General features: G+C 42.1%; 1 protein-coding gene across 8 annotated transcripts in view; it reads right to left on the bottom strand.

Moving 5' to 3' along the window:
- The window catches only part of LOC125453099 (interleukin-18 receptor 1-like), a 63,717-nt gene that overhangs the window by 11,558 nt on the left and 29,154 nt on the right, over positions 1-23,005 (bottom strand). For all 8 annotated transcript variants that reach the window (XM_059646928.1, XM_059646924.1, XM_059646923.1 and 5 more), the window contains 5 exons: positions 12,289-12,436; positions 10,560-10,619; positions 5,979-6,114; positions 956-1,101; positions 90-233 (listed from right to left, as the gene is read on the bottom strand). In XM_059646928.1, coding sequence (XP_059502911.1) covers positions 90-233; positions 956-1,101; positions 5,979-6,114; positions 10,560-10,619; positions 12,289-12,436 — 634 coding nt within the window. The remainder of the gene's footprint in view (positions 1-89; positions 234-955; positions 1,102-5,978; positions 6,115-10,559; positions 10,620-12,288; positions 12,437-23,005) is intronic.

Here is a 23,005-nt window from a genome sequence, read left to right as displayed (position 1 = left end):
TCACCATTGTGACACACAAAATTACTACTTTAAAAAAGGTACAAGAATTGTATTTTCTTGTAAAAAAAAAATCTGTTTCATATTCCTACCTTCAAGAGTATCATCTCTACCAGTGACATCTCTGAAGCAAAGGACAATTTGTACATGGAAATATAGACACACAATTGCCACAAAGACAAGGACAACAATTGTGGAAGTTAATAATGTAACAACTCCATGAACATTGCTCTTGCCTGCAAGAGAAAACAAGTGTAAATAATTAATGTTGCTGTAGATGACTTTTTTTTGCAAAACAAATATATCTTCACTGGATCAGAAAAACATGACACAGACACATTCAGTTCAAGATTACCTTTCAGACCGTGTTCTTATCTGACATAAGACACTTACATTTTAAAAGATCATTTTTGCAAAATATTCCAAGATACTGTTTTGTTTCACAGCCCTGGCACATGTGCAAAATAATATTTAACTGGCAGATTAAAATATTACAAAGCAAAATTGTTTTATCATAACGTTTAAAGAAACATTTCACAGGTTGTGGTTATGTCCATTAGTTTACATTGGCCTAATGCATGAGACTTTGCATTTGTCACTGTATTCCAGACATCTGGCCCAGCTTTTCAATCTGCAGTCCCTATTTCTTTCCATGAATATCAAAAATTGTCAGGGAGTTATCCAAATGCAGTGGAGTTCTAACTCACATACTGTGTACTAATCAGGGGCTGATGTTACTATTCATGCCTTCCTACCTGCAGTTTTAATTTTGGTCTGAGTAAGGACATTGACAGAGGTCAGAATGAAAGGGACCAGAATCTGACGTGTTCCTTCAGTAATTTCGTCCTTCGCAGAGCCAGGAAGATCAGCAATATTGAACAGTCAAGGGACACTCAATTTTCCAGAGACTGTCGTCTATTTCCTCCCCATAAGTAATGTTATAAGTAAAGGACAGTACCTTTCTCTTGCAGAATAATGTATCCAGAAACAGCGTGGTTGGAAGTTGTTAAAACACAATTAAAGATTTGATTCAGATGCTCCTCTTTAATTTGAGTAAACACCAATGGACGTATAGTATATCTTCCGTTGTTTTTAATGTCAGTTCTGAAATATACAATGTTGTTGTTTTGTCAATGTAAATATAATTAGTTGATTTCATATTCCCTTTGTAGAGCCATTGAAATGACATAAAAACTAAATTAAAACTTATTTCTATTTATTTACACACAGAAAATCATTCAAAGATGAATAAAGCTATGACTAAAAAAGGCCAAAGCAAAAATTGACATTCAAAGTTAAGGAAAGCTGGTGATGTCTCAAGAGGTAACAATATAAAGCAGGAGGAAAAGGGTCCAAAAGATGGATCTTTGGGGTTTTCTGGAGGTGACCATATCAGTACAGAAAGCCAAGAAATTGGTCAAGATGCTTTAGCTACAATGAGATTGAAAAGGTGTCAAAGCAGGCAAAATTCCATTCAGCTGGTCAATGAGGAAATATTCTGTAGAAAGTTGAAGTGATCACATACGTTAAATACTCCAAACAGATCAAGGAGGCCAAGGGAGAAAAATACACCATTGTCACAGTCACAGCTAGAAAGAATGTCAGTCCGAATATTAGTCACAATCACTTCAAAGAGGGAGGAAGGTGAACTGACAGCTGAAGGAACCCCTTAGAAGATGATTGGGGTAGGTGTCAGATGTGCCATAAGAAGCCCCACGGCAAGAGCAGATGTTATATTTGTTAATTTAATATTTTAAAAACTTTCCTGTGAAGCAGAGTACAGCAGACTTATTCCCCCAACTCTACCAAAGCCAAGACCACTAAACCAATCCTCCTCCTTCATCTCCCCTGCAACCAATATTCACTTAAAGCATTTCTGGGACCTAATTCCAGCTGATTTCTGCCATGGCACAAGGCCCAAATTGGGTCTTTAGAATAGGTGAGTAGCCAGCAAACACGCCAATTGCTTACATGCAAAATGTTAAAAGTGCCTGAGGGCTAATTTCAGACTTATGCCTTAAAAGTGGGCAGCTTTCCACAGACTGCTGAATCCTGGGCCCATTTCTAGCCTGCAATTTGTTCACATATGCAGATATTATTTATTTATTATTAATTTTCATTTTGCAAAGCTAAATCAGAAGCATTAGATCGTTGAAGTGTCACCCTCCTTCTAATCCTCCATCGGCCATAGTACATCTGAAGCTTAGCCATTTCTGAAGATCAGTGCCCCTTTCCTTCACTACCTCCCATTCCATTTGTGCTCCGAATTCAGCTCTCATCTTCACCCGCTTAAGTACAACATGGGGAGAGCTATTTTGATCAAGTCCAGTTTTACCAGGCCACATCTGGCTTTGTCAAAGCTTCTTAATATGCTGTGTGATTTGGAAAGGTATAGATAAAACAAAGTTCCTTCTTTACTCTTTGTTCATTGATCTCCTTTGAACCATATCCTCTGTCTGCAATGTCACTTCTAAAATAAATGAGAAATTCATAGAATACTTCATCTCCCAACTAGACTCCTGCCATTTAGTTGCCTCTGCTGCTGTTCGCTGGCCAGTATCCTGAACCTTGCTTTCCATGTCTGTCCTGAACGCACTCTAATACGATCACTATTCGTTTCTACACAATTCAAGCTCATTTAATCTCTAATACCCTACTGTACCTTCAATCCCATTTCCACTAACTGTTCACATGGCTTCAATTCCTAATCCTCACCAACATTTACAACCAATGTTGTAAAGTATTCCCTTTGCTGAAACTTTCATTCCTTTAATGAGTTTCTTTCTTGTAAATGCATCAGTTATGGAAATTTAAAAACTTGCGTTTAGGAAAATAAACATATAATTATTAAACCTATAATGGCATCGCAATGAGGTGAATTGCAGGCATTCTGCTCACAATTGATGTTAAACAGAATTTTGAATAGCTGGGAAAGCACTTTTTTGCCTGCAAACATGCTCTATTACAAATAAAATCTTTAATAAAACATAGTAGATCAGTAAACACGTGAAACGTATCATTATTTACAATTTGTTCACGCATTACAATGGCCTGACTTTATACAGTTAGGGTATTGGAAAATGCTGGAAGTTAGGGCTAGAAAACTCCATTTTCTGCTTGGCGTGCTGTTTGCAGATGAGTGTGATACAGTACACCATTTATCAATGCAGTTAAACATACTTTGTGTTTTCATATTGCAGTGTGAAATCTCTGAATCACCGGCTCAGGAATCAGGCGGGGGAATAGGCAGCAATTCCCTGGACACTTCAGCTTCCTTGACCTCCTCAAAGTCCCCTCTTGAAGAACATACAGCATCTTCACTTACCTCATCTATCTCTTCCATTACGCAGCATAAGGTGTCATCTATCTAAGCAGAAGTTTCCATGGTTGCCTCTGCTGTCCTCGCACAGACAAGCAAATGGTCAGCAGCTTGGTTCATCTCAGCTTGCATGGTCACAGTCCATTAGAACTCAGCATGGTAGCAGCAATTTGCATCTGTGGCTTCTTCACAATCTATCACACCTTCTTCCTAATGAAGTTTGCCTCAGAATAAATGGCTGGAACTCCTGCTTCTTCTTGAAGGCCCCAATAATGTAAGAGATCAGTTGCAATCAGTAGCGGATTTTCAACCAAACCTGCTAATCCACTGGCTGCAGCGTCACCATGGTATTGCGAGGCAAGATCGTCAGCTCCTGAGGCAGAAACATCAGCGTGTGTGGGGTAGTTGTTTGCAATGATGATTATCATTTCTTCCTGTTGATACATTTGTCCACTTTCCCAATACACACCTCAAAAACGCTGGAGACCCCCCCCAATGGCTTTTTTGAGCCTCATTCTGCACGGGTCACATCTCAACCTTTGAAAATGCTTTTGTACTTTCTTATCAGAGGGAGCGGCAACTTTTCAGCGCCATCCATGTTGGCACAGACAACAGAGATGCATTGCTTGCCTTGCTTTCCACAATGACCTGTATCAGCTTTAAACATTAGGAGACTAAACTGGAAGAAGATGGTAAAGCAATCTGGTTTCAGCTGCAGTAAAAATATCTCTGAGTGCACAGTCATTCTGGCCATGAGCAAATTAATTTCACAGCCAACCACTGGTTATTGCTGTTATAACTGCTGTACCCCCACCGCTTACCATGGGAATTCCATGTGGCCCATCATCTCTGGCAGGGTGACTCATCCTTTCTGCAGAATTGGATTGAGATGGAAACGTTCTGTTTGAGCTGCTTTGAGCCACATTTGCAGATGTTCTTCAACACCTTGCTGGAGGGAATGCCTGTTCGTCGAACTAAACCAAGATATTCATCTTCTGTTTCAGAAGGACTGACATACCGAATGGTAGAAAAAACTTCTTATTGATGTCTGCTTTCTGCTTTGCACAACCACTTGCTGTATCACCATCACTTCCTTGTTGATGCTATAATTTTTAACTTTCACACAGCTTTCACTACGCTTGGAGCCATTGAACATCCATTGACAGGGAGATCTAGTTATCAGATGATGGCTTGTCCAGAGCTCTGTGATTTTGCACTGCAATTCTCCTGATTGGTAAGCATGCTCATACTGCAAATTTACAAAAGTTTGGCTAATCTGGAATTACCGCACCGGAATTTTGATTTATTACAGGTAATGGATTAGCTATTTGTCTGGCAGGAATGGATGACAACTTTCATACAACTGGAACTGATATGGAGGGGAGAGTGACTGCCCATGACATCAAGGCTGTATGGTCAAGTGTGGCATCAAGGGCTCCCCATCAAAACTGGACTCAATGGAATCAGGAGTGGATGATAGCAAAATGATAGTGGAAATTCAGTGAGTGCAATGCTGTTCAATAACAAGGAGGATGGTTAGATTTTCTCTCATTATGATCAGAGCTGAGCTTCCACCTCTACCCTGTGCACCTGCCAACTTCTACATATGCCACGATTCCATAAAAGAACAAGTATTTAGCAAGTTCAGCCTTAAATACATTCAGTAATAAAGCATCCACCAATGAAGGTCACTGGTGTAGACTTATCCAAAGTTTAAAAATCCCCTGGGCAGAGAAGAGAACTTTCTCCTTATCTCAGTTCTAAGTAACCAAACCCTTATCCTTATGTTTCAATTTGCCAAACCAGGGGAACTAATTTCTCTCAGTGTCTCCGCTGTCAAGTCTATTCTTGCAGAATTGCAAATGTTTCAATGAAATCACCCCTGTTCTTGTAAGTTTCAGGAACTATAGACCCACATTAATCAGCATTTTATCACAGACAAACTCTTTAATTCTAGGAATCTATTGAACCCTTGCAAACCCGCCTCAAATGCAAGACCATCTTTCCTTAGATAAGGAGAGCAAAACATCATAATGTTATATGTTTCTTCTCAACAAAATTCCATAAAATTGTAGTAAGGCTTCCTTATTCTGCGAAGATTTTGCAAAAATTACCAACATGCCATTTTCTTCACTCATTGCACATTATGTTTTTGTGTACAACTATCCTTGGGAAGTAAACATTTTAAAGTTTCCACCTCTTAAATAACATTCTGCTATTCTATTCTTACTATCAAAGTGAATAACCTCATAATTGTCCACATCTGTCAACTCGTTTCCCTTGCATTCAACATGTTTGTATCTCCCTGTGCTCTCCTCACAGCTTACATTCCCACATTGCTATGACTCATCAACAAACTTGGATATTTTAGATTCTCAGTCCCTTCATCTGAGTCACTAATAGAAATTACAAACAGTGGAAACTCCAACACTGATCTCTGCAACAGTTTAAGCTTGTCACTCTTATTGGTGCCCGAGTTGCCCTCTATTTCAAAAGAGTTTTACTGCAAATGTGCACAATAATATTGTAAATTGCATACAAAAAATATATAACACACTATATCTCAGAACCATTTCAAAATGCTTCGTACACAGAGTATTTCAGAATATAGCAGATATTTTCACAAGAGTAAATAAAAATACAATTATCATTAAAAACTTACCTCCTAAAATCCTTGCACACAGACTTTGCTCGAATACATGTAGCCACGTGGGAGTTGTTAAAATACCAATTTAGCTGAATCGGTAGGCTCCTTGTGCTGTTAGCAAAAGCTGTGCAATTAATTGTTCTATTTTCACCTAAACATTGAAATAATCACATATCAATGGATATTAGTAACAGTTGAATAAATCTTGAACAACTTGATTCAAATTAGTTATTTGAAAATACCACAAAAGATTTCATTTTACGCTTTGATCGCAGAATTTATCTTTCACTTCAACCTTAATAATTACTACAAAATAATTCTGAAAATAAAGTGCTCATGTGAAAAGTGATGCGTATGAGTATTGTTTTTGGAACCCTATTGTTTCATTTATTAGAATGGAAATTGCTGGCTGGACCAACATTTATTGCACACCGCTAACTGCCCAGAGCCCAGTTAAGAGTTATCTACATTAATGTGGGTCTGTAGACCAGACAAGGATAGCAGATTTACCTCCCTCTAGGGCATTAGAGAATCAGGCGGGTTTTTCCCCTGACAATAAGCAATGGTTTCGTCATCATCTGATTTTTAATTCCAGATTGTCACTGAATTCAAATTCCACCATCTGCCATGGCAGGATTAAAACCCAGGTCCCCGAATTAAAAGACCAGTGATAATGCCATTAGAGGCACATTTAATTTGTGTTGTAATTCAATAAGATTTTGGCTTGTCTTCTACATTCAATTCTTTTTTATTGCTTTTTACCATATCCATTGATTCATGAAAAATTAGTGCCCAGAATTTATCAATCTCAGTCTAAAATCCATGCAGGCTACATCCATTGCACTGCCTTATTACTTCCTCAAAGAATGCAGTTAAGTTAGTAAGACATGGCATTCTCAACAAGTGATGCTGACTATCCGTAATTAATACGTGTCTTTCCAAGTTGCATTTAACCCTATCTCTCAAAGTTGATTCTAGTGATTCATCTGTCACCAAAGTTGGCGTATGGGAGATCTTCCGTTATTGACCGAGGTATTGAATACAAAACCAGGAATGTAATGCAAGAACTACAGCAGACACTATTTAAGCCACTCGGGAGTTTTATGTACACTTTTGATTACTGTATTACAGAAAAGATGTAATGCTATGGACAGCGTACAGAGAAGATTTACAATACTATCAGGGATTGAAAATTACAGCAATGGGGAATGATTGCATAGGCTAGACTTTTTTTTTCCCCCCTTAGAACAAGGTCAGAAATCACAGAACACCATGTTATAGTCCAACAGGTTTATTAGAGAACACAAGCTTGCACAGTCTTCGTCCTTCTTCAGGTGTTAGAGAGAAAGGTAGCATCAGATACAGAATTTATAAGTAAAAGATCAAAGGATCACACCATTGATGAGGATATACTAAACAAACCTAAGATATTGTTAAATCTTTAATCAGTTAGAAGGTTTTAATTGATTAATATGTATATATAAATCCCCAAATTCCTTTCAAGTCCCCTGTCCTATGAGAACTAAAGGTTTTATCAGTGTAAAGAAGAGGTGGCATCCTAGCTCAGACAATGCATGTCAGGTGTGAGGCCACGTCCGGAGTCTGTTTGTATTTTGGTTTGGAGTCAGACTGGTTCTATTTCCAAAGCAGGAAGCCACAAAACGCCACGTTAACTGACTGTACATAAATTGTGTGCTTCCTGAACCAAATCGGATGCAGGGAGAGAGAAAAAGAGCGTGTTGGGGGGTGGGTGGGGGGGGGTGGGGGGGGTGGGAAAGAGTTAGAAAGAGAGGAGAGCGCGAGAGAGAGAGAGAGAGAGAGAGAGAGAGCGCGCAACTATCTCAAACACATGCATGCATGCATAAACATGCACGCACACACGCGCATGAATCTATGGGATGAATTTGTATTTGCAGATGCATTCCACTTGGTTCAGGAAGGACACAATTTATGAACAGTCTGTCAGTGAGGTGTTTTGTGGGCTCCTACTTTGGATACATAACTAGTCTGATTCCAAACCAAAACACAACATATTCTAAACAAGGCCTCACACCTGACATGCATTGTCTGGCATAGGATGTCACCTCACTGATAAAACCTTTAGTTCTCATAGGACAGAGACTTGAAAGGAATTTGGGGATTTAATATACATATTAATCAGTTCAAATCTTCCAAATGATTAAAGATTTAACAGCACCTTAGGTTTATTTAGCACATAATCATCAACAGTGTGGGCCTTTGATCTTTTACTCATAAATTCAGTGTCAGTTACTACCCCTCTCACTAACAACTGAAGGACCAAGGGTCCAAAAGCTTGTGCTTTCAAATAGACCTGTTGGACTATAACCTGGTGTCATGTGATTTCTGACCTTGTCCATCCCAGTCCAACACTGGCACCTCCACATCATTCCTTAGAATAGAGGAGTTTGTAGAGTGACTTGACGATGAGTACAAAATTTTGAGGGGCTGGAGTAGAGTATACACAGAAGATCTTTTTCCCCAGCAGAAAGATCAATTACCAGGGGACATATTTAAAGTGACTGGCAGAAGGAAAAGACAGGATATGAGGAAGCAAAGTGTAGAGCTGGATGAACACAGCAGACCAAGCAGCATCAGAGGTGCAGGAAAGCTGACGTTTCAGGTTTGGGCCCTTCAGAAAATTTTCCAGACCCGAAACGTCAGCCTTCCTGCTCCTCTGATGCTGCATGGCCTGCTGTGTTCATCCAGCTCTCCACCTTGTTATCTCAGATTCTCCAGGATATGAGGAACCCCCTTTTTCATCCATAAGGTAGTGCACACCTGGAATTTATTCCTTAGTTTACTGGTTGAGCCAGAAACCCTCAGCTCATTTAAAATGAACTTGGATCTGTGCTTGAAGACCAGGTTCCTGCAAAGTGGGACTCAAATAAACAGCTAGTTAATTCAGCTTACACAGCATCAAACTGAACCCTTCCTCCACTGATAATACTGAGTTCTCTTCGTCTCACTGTTACATTTACAATACCTTTTGGGTCATTAAAATGGTAAACATTAATTGGTTTGGAGACTCAAGAATGAGAAACAAATGAAGGATATAAAAAAATTGTACAGAAAACCAATAAAACGTAGAATATGTGGTACAGATTATCAGCAAGATTGATGGATAAAGAAACTTATGATGGCATTCAAAAAGGGATGAGACAGATTCACATCAACCAAATCGCCACGATTAGAACAGCACAGCACAGGCCCTTCGGCCCACAATGGATTTAGGTTTAGGATACGGTATTTTTGTATAATGAATTTTTGAGAAACTGGATTACAAAGTGAAATGGAACAATGGTTTGGCCTGAAAATTGTAACGCTCATGTCAAAAATGCCTGAATCAAACCCTGTTTCATTTATCTATGTCTAGTTCAGAAACCATTTGGAAACTGGCTACATTTCACTGATTTTAAACTTTAGAATCCTATGCATTGCAGTTGAAATCAAGACCCCGGGTCCACTTTTGTTTGTCATTTATATAAATAATTTACATGAGAATACAGAGGGTATGGTTAGTAAATTTGCAGATGACACCAAGATTGGTATTATAATGGAGAGTGAAGAAGATTATCTAAGATTACAAAGGGATCTTGATCAATTGGGTCAGTGAGATGAACAGTGTAAATGGAGTTTAATTTGGATTGTGCGAGGAATTACATGTGGGTAAAATAAACAATGACAAGACTAATAGAATAAAAAGTAGGGCCTGAGGCAGTGTTGTAGAACAGAGACACCTAGGGGTTCAGGTACATAATTCTTGAAAGTTTGCATCACATCTAGATATGGTAGTTAAGACGGCCTCTAGCACGGTTGCCTTCAGTGCTCAGAGCTTTAAGTATAGGAGTTGGGACATTATGTTAAGGTTGTACAAGACACTGCTGAGGCCACTTCTGGAATACTGTGTTCAGTTCTGGTTGCCAAATTATAGGGAGGATATTATTGAGCTGGAGAGGGTTTAGAGGAGATTTACTAGGATGTTGCCAGGAATGGAAAGTTTGATTTATAACAAGAAGCTGGATAGGCTGGGACTTTTTTCCCACTGCAATGTAGGAGGTTGAGAGCTGACGTTATAGAAGTTTATAATGAAAATTATAGATAAAGTGAGTGGCAGGTGTCTTTCCCTGGTCAGTGGGCTTGATGGGAGGAGGGATTTCAAGACTGGGGGGGGGGCATATTTTAAGGTAAGAAGAGAAAGATTTAAAAAAAGATATGACAGGCAATTTTTTTTTACACAATGGGTGGGTTCGTGTGCGGAATGAACTTCCAAAGGAAGTGGTGGATGCACATACAGTTACGACATTTAAAAGACATAAGTACATGAATAGGAAATGTTTGGAGGGATATGGGCCAAGCACAGCCAAGTGGGACTGTTTTAGTTTGGAAATACAGTTGGTATGGACTGGTTGGTCCAAAGGGTACGTTTCCATGTGGGATGACTCCATGACTCTATGGCCTTGTGACATTTTTTTTCCCCATTGCAATTCATCTCTTCTATTTGCATACATTCTGATAATCCATAAACATAACAAGTCACAATGGAGAAAAATACAGTACAGTAGGAACTTTACCTACCTAAAACCACTTCAATACGTTCTTCAAGTGGGTAAATTAAATTTGGTTTGGCAGGAGGTTCTTGAAAAGAAATTTTAAAATAAGTAAATTATTAAGCAATTAATAATTTCATTGCTTAATGTAACTACACAATAAACTTCATTTATATAGAACTTTAATGTAATATAATGTGTCCAAGCACTTCTCAGAGACGAAAGTAGCCTGTGCTACAGGGATGATGCACAACAAATCAAAGCATGATCAAATAGGTAGGTTTTGAGAAGGAAGGCTGAGACAGATATTTGGGGGGAGAAAAGTCAATCTATAGAGGAGTTAACATGGTAAAATGTACTCTGTTACAGTATAAGAGAAAAAAGGAATGGCTCCTGAAATGTATCATTTCCAAAATTGACCACTCGGGGTATACTGTAAAGCCCTGTGCATGGTGTGGAATCTTATTAACCTGGAGCACCACAGCAGAAACCCAGATTTTCAAAGTTACACCGAATAAGCCATCCTCCATAAAGTTGGAAAATTCTACGATATCTAGCTTAAGCATAAATCTTCTAAACATTAAGGTATATCTTACATTGTAATAGCGACTCTTCTTTGAAAGTACACCATTGAGTGTAAGGTACTTGAGAACGTCTGGAGGTCATAAAAGATGCAGAATAAATGCAACCCTTTCTTTCAAAGATTCCACATAAAGCTATTTTGGTATTCATCATTCTTTGTATAAAATCTATTTTTGCATACCCTACGGCAAGTGTATTTTCAATTGGAACATTTATCCCTCCTGAAATGTGAACTCTGAAATGTCCAATTATATACTTTTGATGCCTAAGATCCTTATCACATTTTTTTAAACTTTCAATCTTTCTTGGGATGTGGACACTTCTGCATTATTGCCCATTCATATTTACCCTTGAGAAGGTACCAGTGACCCCCTTTCAAAACTGCTATTATCTGTGTGGAGTAGATAAACACACTCACAGCTGTTGGGAAGGAATCCAATGTAAGACCAATTCTGGGTTTTATTCTGATCCTACTTTCTCTGGAGATTCTCTGCTTTGATACAACTGAATAGCCCACTAGGTCATTTCAGAACGCAGTCAAGATTCAACCACATCACTGAATGTCAGGACTCACCTGTTGGATATGAAAACAGGCAGATATGCCTCCTCATTTCCTAACACTCCACACGTTTTAGGATTATGCTTCAATAACTTCTTTAAAAAAAATTCAGTCTTAAGACCTCAGTCAACATTTATTACTCTGCAGAATACTTTTTCTTGAAGATATCCAGAAAATGTATGAGAATATACAAACATAGAAAGATGTGAATTCAGATCAGGCCATTCAGCCCCTGTGCCTCGTTTATCATATTGTAAGTTCGTCGCTAATCTGATTGTGGCCTCAATTCTACTGTCTACACCCTTTACCCCTTACTTCCTTGTCAATCAAAAATCTACTTAATTCAGTCTTGAAAGTGTACAATGAGCCAGGCCCCCGCTACTCTCTGGGAGAGGATTCATGACTAGTAACCCTCTGAAAAAGAACAAATCTCCTACGTTCATCTGCGAGACTCTATTTTAAAACTGTGTCCTCTCGTGGTAGGTATTCTTACGGACCATCCATTAACTAAATGCTTGTTAACCTGGCAATTAATAGAAGATAGATATTCCACAAGCATACAATTTACCAAGGATTTCTCTGCTCCGGTTATCAAGAAATTAGTAACATATATTACCTTTCAATGTCAATGCCAGTGTCCTTGTAGTATTGTATTGTACTCCTGAATGTTCAAGGGTAAGTGTACAAGTGTAATGTCCCGCATTTTCTTTTTTAAGTTTATTAAACAGTAGTGATGATCCTGTGTAAATGTACTCCTGACAATCCTGTAGAATGAAATCAACCAGATGTTGCTAATATTCAGACATAAGCAGACACAACTTATGACAAGATTATCAAAAACAGAGCAAATCTTAATTGAAACGAAACTGAAAGAATTGCAGATGTGGGCAACCTGAAACAAAAAAAAACTGAAATTCCTGGAAAAGCTCAGCACGTCTGGCAGCATCTGAGGAAAGAAATCAGGGCTGATGTTTTGGATCCACTGACCATTCTGGAGAGCTGATGGTAGCTAGGAAAAGCATGTTTTTTTATGCAGAAGACTGGGTGGGACGAGAGGGGAGGAATACACAATAGGTAGAGATAGAGTCCAAAGGGAGGGGGAAAAGCAGTTGGACAAACAAAGGCGTGGACAAACTGCAGCCTAGGAAAATGAATAAAAACTACAAGAACTGCAGATGCTGTAAATGAGGAACAAAAACAAAGTTGCTGAAAAAGCTCAGCAGGTCTGGCAGCATCTATGAAGGCAAAAATAGAGTTAACATTTCTGGTCCAGTAACCCTTCCTCAGAACCATGCCAGGAGAATGAATAACTGCTAATAGGGACTATTAATAGCTGTCAAAGTGTTGTGTGAGGTGGCAGCCCATATATTGGCAACACTTGGTGTGTGGGGTTGGGAGAAAGCATGGAGAAAGCTGCTCAAACCCTAAAATGATTGAACTCGATGTTAAGTCCAGCAGGCTGTAGGTTCCCCAAGTGGAAAGTGAGGTGCCTTTCGTCCAGCTTACACTGAGCTTTTCTAGAACACTGCAGCAAGCCTGAGGCAGAGACGCTGGCTAGGAAACACGTCAACTGGAAGCTCAGGGGCTTTTTTGCTGACAGACTGCAGGTGTTCTGCAAAGCGGTCACCCAACATGCACTTTGTTTCCCCAGTGTAGAGGCGACCACATTGTGAGCAGCCAACAGAGACTGAGTGAAGTGCAGATAAAGTGTGGCTTCACCTGGGCACTGTGTTTGTGCCTTTGGATGGTGAGTACATAAATGGACATCCCGCAGAGGTGCAGAAATAGCGGCTATTGATCCACTGGATGTGAATGTTTATCCATTAATCCAGGCTGGCTACCAATATCTTTTACAAACCCAATGACTCCACAGTTACCTTGACAAGACATCCTCACACCCTGCTTCCTGTAAACACTCTATTACACTCTCCCAGTTCCTACATCTCAGTCACATCTGCTCTGATGATGCCAACTTTAACAAAGGAGCCTCTGAAATGTCCACCTTCTTCCTCAACTAAGGATTCTGCAGGATCGCAGTTGACAGGGCCCTCCGCCGTGTCCAAACCATCTCCTGCACTCCATCTCCAGCCCTCAACTCCTCGCTTCCCTCCCATAAAAGCGCTAGGATCCCCTCGTTCTCACTAACCATCCCATCAGCATCCACATCCAGAGGATCATTAGCTGCCATTTCTGCCAACTCCAGCAGGTTGCCACCATCCAACACAGGGACATAAAGTCATACAGTTCAGAAACAAACCCTTTGGTCCAACTTCTCCACACCCAGACATCCCAATCTGACTTAGTCCCACTTGCCAGCATTTTGTCCATATCCCTCTAAACCCTTCCTATTCATGTACTCATCCAGATGCATCTTAAATGTCGTAATTGTACCCACCTCCAGTACTTCCTCTGGCAGCTCATTCCATATATGCACCGCCATCTGCGTGAAAAAGCTACCCCAGGTCCTTTTTAAATCTTTCCCCACACACCTTGAACCTATGCCCTCTAGTTTTGGACTCTCCTACCCTAGGAAAAATACCTTGGGTATTTACCCTATCCTAGGATCACCCCTCAGCCTCCGACACTCTTGGCACTTACTTACTTCCTCTGTACAAGCTGGAAGCACAGCACCTCATTTTCTGTTTAAGAACTCTGCAACCATCTGGACTTCAAATCAAGTTCAACAATTTTAGGGCTGGAGCCCCCTTTACTATGCTTTCCACACATCCAACCCCACCCCCTAGGCCTTGCCATCACATGGGCTGCTACCAGACACAGCTCATTATTAGTTATTAATATTCCCCATTAGTAGCTATTCATTCTCCTAGGCTGGTCTTTACTCACTCCTTTGTCTGTCCAACTACTTTTGTCTCTCTTTGGGCTCTATCTCCACCTAACGTTTACTCCTCCCTTTCACTCCTACCCTATCTTCTACATTTAAAAAAACACCATTTTCCTAGCTACCATCTATAATGAGGAAGGGTCACCAGACCCGAAACATTAACTCTAGTTTCTCTCCACAGATGCTGCCAAACCTGCTGAACTTTTCCAGCAATGTCTGTTTTTATTTTAAACCTTAATAAAGTTTAAGTTTCCAGTTTTTAATTGCATTTCACAAGAACAGGTAGTGACGATGACACAAGGAATCTGCAGGGGGATATAGAAAGGTTAAGCAAATGGTCAAAAATTCAGTAGATGGAGTATAATGTGGGAAACTATGAGCTTTTGCTTTTTGGCAGGTAGAATAGAGATACTTAATATTACTTAAAAGAAGGAAGATTGTAAAAAGCCGCAGAACAGTGGAATTTGGGAGCCCTCGCACATGAATCACAAAAAGCTAGCAGCCAAGACCAGAGGGAATGTTGGCCTTTATTTCAAAAGAAATGGAGTATAAAAGTAGGGAGGTTTTACTAAAACCATACAAGGTAATATTCAGACCACCACTAGACTACCGTGCAGAGTTTTAGGTCACTTATGTAGGAAAGATATACTCGTGTTGGAGGCTGACTAAAGAAGGTTTACTTGGTTGATACTAGGAATGGAAGACTATCTTATGAAGAGAGTTTGAGTTGTTTGGGCCCTAATGCATTGGAATTTAGAAGAATGAGACGTGGCTTCATTGAAACATGAAAGATTCATAGGAGGCTTGACAGCGCTGATGAGGAAGCAGTGGTTCTCCTTGTGAGAGAGTCTAGAAATCCTCCTACACCTTATGGTCATTTCATTTGCTATCAAAGGCAATATTGGTTATAATGAAAATATTTTGTAACATGAAATTAAATGTGAATAATGATTTGAATTTAAGGTACACGAGTGACTATTAGTGAAATCATTAACATTTCAATTTTCTGAAGCACAATGCTGCACAGATTTAGAAATAGATTCTAGCAATTGATCAGTACAGTATTGTTGAGATTAATATGAAATTAAAAGATATACCTTCATGCAGTAATTTAGCACAGGCGGCCTTCATCATCTTAGGTCCGCTTTATGGTCCCAAACAAGCACCAGTCTTTTCTGTATATTCTGCCCTGTCATTGCACTATCCCCAGGTTGTCCAACACCACCTCAACTATAGGAGGGTGGTCTTCACAGTCATGAGTTTATGTCCTTAATTGCAGCAGAATAAATGGCATGACTTGTATTTCTCAACTGTCCATTTTTAAAAAATTAATTCATTGGAGGTGGGCATTGCGAGCAACACCAGCATTTACTGCCCATCCCTAATAGCCTGGAGGGCAGTTAATGGTCAACCACATTGCTGTGGGTCTGGAGTCACATGTAGGCCAGACCAGCTAAGTTTCTTTCCCGAAAGGACATTACTGAATCAGATGGGTTTTTCCAACAATCAACAATGGATTCATTGTCACCATTAGTCTCTTAACTTCAGATTCTTATCAAATTTCAATTCCAACATCTGTCATGGTCAGAATTGAAGCCGGTCCCCAGGATATTATCTGGGTCTGTGGATTAATAGCTCAGTGATATTACCACTAGGCTATTGCCACCCCCATTTGTCTTTGACGTAGGGTTGCACCAAAGAGACAAATAGCTAAGAAAACAGAAACAGTGGCTTAGTGATAAGCTCCTTCTCTTTCTCTCCCTTGATTTGCAAATCAAAGTCAATTTGCAGCTGACTTTAATCCCACTACCCTGAACTACTGCCACACAAGTATCCAACTTCTAAACTCAAATAGCAACCACAACACCATTTTCATCCCTTTCCATTAGGTTGTCATGGATGCTTATTCCTGTGCATCCATCTAACAGGTAGTCACTGGGAGACGACCATTTTGAGAGTTCATTAAAGGGACCTTCTGCTGCAGTGAAAGGTGGCAGCAACTTTGGGTCTTGAGATAACAAGGTGCCAAGCTGGATGAACACAGCAGGCCAAGCAGCTTCAGAGGAGCAGCAAGTTGACGTTTCGGGCCTAGACTCTTCTTCAGAAATCCAGGAGAGGAAGGGGGTTCTGAAATAAATAGGGAGAGAGGGAGAGGCGGAGGCGGATAGGAGATGGATAGAGGAGAAGATAGGTGAAGAGGAGACAGACAGGTCAAAGAGGCAGGGATGGCGCCAGTAAAGGTGAACGTAAGTGGGGAGATAGGGAGAAGATTGGCCAGTCCAAGGAGGACTGACAGGTCAAGGGGCCGGGATGAGGTTGGTAGGTAGGAGATGGGGGTGCGGCTTGAGGTGGGAGGAAGGGATAGGTGGAAGGACAGAAAGGTTAGCGAGGCGGGTACAAGCTGGGCTGGTTTTGGGATGCGGTGGGGGAGGAGGGAAGATTTTGAAGCTTGTGAAGTCCACATTGATATAATTGCAGGGTTCCCAAATGTAATATGAGTTGCTGTTCCTGCAACCTTCGGGTGGCATCGTCGTGGCACTGCAGGAGGCCAAGGATGGACATGTCGTCTGAGGAATGGGAGGGGGAGTTGAAATGGTTCGCGACTGGGCGGTGCAGTTGTTTAGTGCTAACTGAGCGTAGGTGTTCTGCAAAGTGATCACCAAGCCTCCGTTTGGTTTCTCCGATCTAGAGGAGGCCACAATGGGAACAGTGGATGCAGTACAGGACATTAGCAGATGTGCAGGTGAACATCTGTTTGATGTGGAAAGTCTTCTTGGGGCCTGGGATGGGGGTGACGGAGGTGGTGTAGTGGCTGGTTTAGCATTTCCTGTGGTTGCAGGGAAAAGTGCCAGGTGTGGTGGGGTGGGAGGGTGCGGGGGGAAGCTTGGAATAGATAAGGGAGTCATGGAGGGAGTGGTCCCTCCAGAAAGCAGATAAAAGGGTGGGGAAGGGAAAAATGTCTTTGGTAGTGGGGTCGGATTGCAGATGGCGGCAGTGTCGGTGGATGATGTGTCGGATCCGGAGGTTGGTGGGGTGGTACGTGAGGACGAGGGGGATCCTGTTTTGGTTGTTATTGCGGGGACAGGGTGTGTGGACAATGCAGGAGACGCGGTCGAGGGCATTCTCAACCACTGCGGGGTGGGGGGGGGGGGGGGGGTGCGGAGAAGATGTTGCGGTCCTTGAAAAACGAGGACATCTGGGATGTACAGGAGTGGAATACCTCATCCTGGGAGCAGATGCAGCAGAAGTGAAGGAATTGGGAATAGGGGACGGCATTTTTGCAGGAAGGTGGGTGGGAGGAGGTGTATTCTAGGTAGCTGTGGGAGTCAGTGGACTTGAAATGGATATCGGTTCTAGGTGCTCTTGTTTTTTTTGCAATTGATTGTTTTTACAAAGTTCAATGGTTTCACATTTAATATCTTTGCTGTTTTGCTGCAGAAAACATTAACCCATTGTGCTTCTTCACACACTGATATTCCACGCCCTCACTAAAACACTAGACTGGATTTTACCAAAAATCGGCAAAGTGTCAATTTCAGGGAGTTTCATGGAGTGTTTCCGTCTTTGTGCACTAGTGAGTCATCTCACACAATTCTCTATTGCTCACCTCATGTGTGCACCATATCCCTACCTTTCCACACTCACGCGGTCATGCCCTCACCAGCAATGGAAGGATTCTCTACTGCCAGGACCTACCAGGATCTGTGCCACCAGGGCCATATTTTAAGGCCAGCCAAGCACCAAGTCAAACACAGCCAGCCACAAACAGCTGTGCACAGTACACGTACTGGGAGGGAAATACAGGAGAAAAGTTGCTGAGGGCACATAGATGATATGGGTGACACTTCATTGAAAATAGACCCTCACATTTGTCAACGCACTGCCTCTTTTTCACTTGTCTAACTGGCTGCTATTATAAATGCAGCTACAAGAACCACATGACAGAGGCTACCCATCCTTCGCTCCATAACATGTGACAACCCTGTATAATGCAATCCATCAGTTCCCTTAAGCCCAGTGTAGCATTACAACTTCTCATGGTTGAATGTGGGAGTAGCACACATTGGAATGCCTTCAAACACTTGTTAACGTTAATCAATAAAAGTTAACAGGAAAAACGTGAAAACAACAAAATAAATCTGCATTTGCTTCTGGAAATAAACATGGACTGCTTGCCTTTTGAACATCAAAAAACTTGAATGATGACTTTGTGCAACTCATGTCTACTGGAACTGGGTGTCAAGTAAGTCATGTATGACTTGTTGCATCCAACGGTGCACCACTCTTTCATGTAGACCATGATGTTTCTCCTGCTCCACGTCCTCATCTTCCTCCTTAAAAGACTGCTATTGCTCCCCCATCTATCACAGTCCCCTCTTTTTATGCTCCCGTGTGCAGGGCACAGCACACTGGGACTGTGTGGAACACAGTGTAGACTGTACTGCAAGGCTCCCCCAGACTAATCAAATCATCAGAACCTTATCTTCAGGAGATTTGTCACCTGCTTCAGAATGGGCCTGGTGGAAAAGTGGGCTGTGTTGTAGCTGTGATCACAAAGTGTGGAGCTGGATGAACACAGCAGGCCAAGCAGCATCTCAAGAGCACAAAGGCTGACGTTTCGGGCCTAGACCCTTTATCAGCGTCTAGGCCCGAAACGTCAGCTGTTATGCTCCTGAGATGCTGCTTGGTCTGCTGTGTTCATCTAGCTCCACACTTTGGTTATCTTGGATTCTCCAGCATCTGCCGTTCCCATTATCACTGTGTTGTATCTGTGTTTTGTTTCAGCCAGTGGGTTGAATAATTGAGTCATTAAAAGAGGGTAACCATCCTTGTACGGTCCTCGAAATGAAGCAGAAACCTGAGTGTTATCACGAATAGGGGCAATATGACTGTTTCCAGAGGATTTAGTACAAACCCCAATAGGTGATACCAATGATCACAGATGATTGTACTGACTGAATGGAAAATGTTTCTGTTGACTAAAGTCTGCCGTCTTAGACTATGGTGCTGTCAGGGTGAGGTATGTATAGTCTATCGTGCCCTGCAGCCAGGGGAAGCCAGCTGTGTTGGCAAAGCCTACCGCCTGGACTGCAGCAATGACCCTGTCAGTGGGAAATCAGACGAAGCAGTTTAATCTGGCACAAGTTGCATTGGTAACAGCTTTGATGCATTTGTGAGTTGAGGAGTGAGACATCCCTCACAGGTCCTCATGGATCCTTGGAAGCCACCAGCTGCATGAACATTTAGTGCAGCTGTCACCTTCATATCAGCAGAAGATGGCCACTCACTAACCTCCAAATTGCAATCCTGCTCCGGCAGATGGCACCATTCTGTGATGGTGTCCGGGAACATTTCCATCTGTGGCAGTAACACACCTCACTCATCAGAAGGGCCTTCAGCTACAAGCTCTTCATGTGGGAGCTGTTCATTTATTCCTCCTCAATTTCTGTGTCTTTGTTGTACCACAACCAGTGATAACCTCTCCTTAGTAGCATCCATTGGTCATGGTCCTAATGAGACCATGTGATGAATATTGGAAACAGAACAGCTGTGAGTGTGCAGTGTTCATTTATATCACACACAAAATGGCAGCTTAGCATAACCCCCAACAGAATGAAACATGGTGGAATTTGGGTTGCTTGCACATGGATCTTTAACATGTGAGGCCTTTATTCAGACATATGCGACACAAGCTGTGTTGCTTAAATAAAGTAGGAGATTTTAAGTGCAATATGATTACTGAAACTTACGTTCCTGAATCCACAACCCCATCCCCATCCTCCACATCAACCAAGAAAGGCAACATCGCACATAAGAGCACATTGTCAAATACTTACAATTCAAGATGAGAGAAAATTAACTCTCTGCACTCATGTAGCCAATGGGAACATGGATTGTCTTTATGAATTATGGCCTGTTGGTGACACTTTTAAATTCACTCATGATTACTTTAGCTTCAAAGACATGACAATAATCAGTCTGTACTGACCAATGATCTGTTACGATTTGTTATGATTGCTAATGGCCAGGATCTGTATCCCAATCAATTGGTTGTTATAAGTGTTTCATATGCAGGATTCTATGATCACAGATGCCCTTAACTTGTCCTGTGTAAATGCCTGATTATATTAGCTGCCCTGAGAAGGTTGTCTTGTTGCTCACAAATACAACTCAATTTCTCAGACAGAAAGAAAGAAACACTACTCTACCTACTCCAGTGTGCTGGCAGCCAGTTTCTATTTCTGGTTGGCATTTGCAATTCAGGTGAGGATGGAAGGCATCAGTGGTCATGCTTCAGAGTGAGTTGCAGGCTCAGCCTGTTATATCTAGGTGACTGCTCAATCCCTCTTGTTCCTTTCTTCTTTGCACTGTTTTGAGCTTCCCCACCCATCTCTTTCATTGAAATCTCCATCTCCCTGCATTATTCCTGAGCTCCAGGTCTACCATTAGTCAAGCCACCTATTGATATGCAACATTATGCCATCAAATCTAAGATGATGCCGACTATCAGTGGCCATGCTCCCACAGTAACCACGTCTTCCAATGCACTATTGACTCCTACTTTTACATGTTGTGAAGCCCCCTTGCTATCCCATAATAATTAAAGCTCCCCCCGCATGCTGTCTCCAATTCCCATAACTGACTTGTCCAAATTGCCCAACATTGTGGCCCCTGAGAAGCTAAAATGACTTTCAGTGAACAGGCGTCTTGAAGATCATGGCCCAACCACTGACTAACTTGGAATGGCAGTCTTGCCTGATGATGGAGCAAAACCCTGACTGATCTCTGTCCAGCTCCCAAACTGATACACTGCTAATCCGCAGACTTGCTACATTCAATCTGCAGGAGTGACCATGGCCCATTCCCCAGTCTTCAATGACACAGAACATCTGAAACTTGAATGTCTCATGGGGCCAAATGCCTTTGTCCAAGCCGTCTGACTAAGATAACACAAAGTCCTTTACTGATTATGGCAGAACCCTTGACTAACAGAAGTCACCCTTGAATCGGCTGAGAACTACTTCCCTTAGACTTGCAGGCATGACATAGAAGCATATTCAGCATGCTTGCTGTGTAAGCTGCTGGCACATGCTGTAAATGTGACACTGATGTAGTGTGTTGTTGAACAGCTACACGTTCACCTCTTCACCGATCACTGCAACAACAAGATAAACTGCCTGGCTTTGTGTGAGCATTAAAGACAAGATGAGACAGAACTACTATGAGCCTTTAATTTCTGACTGCGGGCACAATGTGCAAAAAGGCAAGGCAAGCGCAAAGACATGCTGTGAGCATTCAAGAGGTGGCCAAATGAACGAACATAATCAAAGCAAGCTTTCTTGTGGTGCACTGGTATTGCCCTTACGTCTCAGCCAGGAGGCCTGGGTTCAATTTCTGAACACCACCTGCTCCAGAGGTATGCATTTACATCTCATTATTACCTAATCTCGCTTTATCTATTCAGACTGCTGTTTTCCCTGGCAGTGGAGAGAAACCAGACAGCCACAGCTGTTGATCTGGTGTCTTTGCTAGGTCAGAGATAATGGGAACTGCAGATGCTGGAGAATGCCAAGATAATAAAATGTGAGGCTGGATGAACACAGCAGGCCAAGCAGCATCTCAGGAGCACAAAAGCTGACGTTTCGGGCCTAGACCCTTCATCAGAGAGGGGGATGGGGAGAGGCAACTGGAATAAATAGGGAGCGAGGGGGAGGCGGACCGAAGATGGAGAGTAAAGAAGATAGGTGGAGAGAGTATAGGTGGGGAGGTAGGGAGGGGATAGGTCAGTCCAGGGAAGACGGACAGGTCAAGGAGGTGGGATGAGGTTAGTAGGTAGATGGGGGTGCGGCTTGGGGTGGGAGGAAGGGATGGGTGAGAGGAAGAACCGGTTAGGGAGGCAGAGACAGGTTGGACTGATTTTGGGATGCAGTGGGTGGGGGGGGACGAACTGGGCTGGTATAGGGATGCAGTAGGGGAAGGGGAGATTTTGAAACTGGTGAAGTCCACATTGATACCATATGGCTGCAGGGTTCCCAGGCGGAATATGAGTTGCTGTTCCTGCAACCTTCGGGTGGCATCATTGTGGCAGTGCAGGAGGCCCATGATGGACATGTCATCTAGAGAATGGGAGGGGGAGTGGAAATGGTTTGCGACTGCGAGGTGCAGTTGTTTGTTGTGAACTGAGCGGAGGTGTTCTGCAAAGCGGTCTCCAAGCCTCCGCTTGGTTTCCCCAATGTAGAGGAAGCCGCACCGGGTACAGTGGATGCAGTATACCACATTGGCAGATGTGCAGGTGAACCTCTGCTTAATGTGGAATGTCATCTTGGGGCCTGGAATAGGGGTGAGGGAGGAGGTGTGGGGACAAGTGTAGCATTTCCTGCGGTTGCAGGGGAAGGTGCCGGGTGTGGTGGGGTTGGAGGGCAGTGTGGAGCGAACAAGGGAGTCACGGAGAGAGTGGTCTCTCCGGAAAGCAGACAGGGGAGGGGATGGA

This window comes from Stegostoma tigrinum, chromosome 6 (genome assembly GCF_030684315.1).
Source record: "Stegostoma tigrinum isolate sSteTig4 chromosome 6, sSteTig4.hap1, whole genome shotgun sequence".
NCBI classification, from domain to species: Eukaryota; Metazoa; Chordata; class Chondrichthyes; order Orectolobiformes; family Stegostomatidae; genus Stegostoma; species Stegostoma tigrinum.
This window is presented reverse-complemented; position numbering and strand designations above follow the sequence as displayed.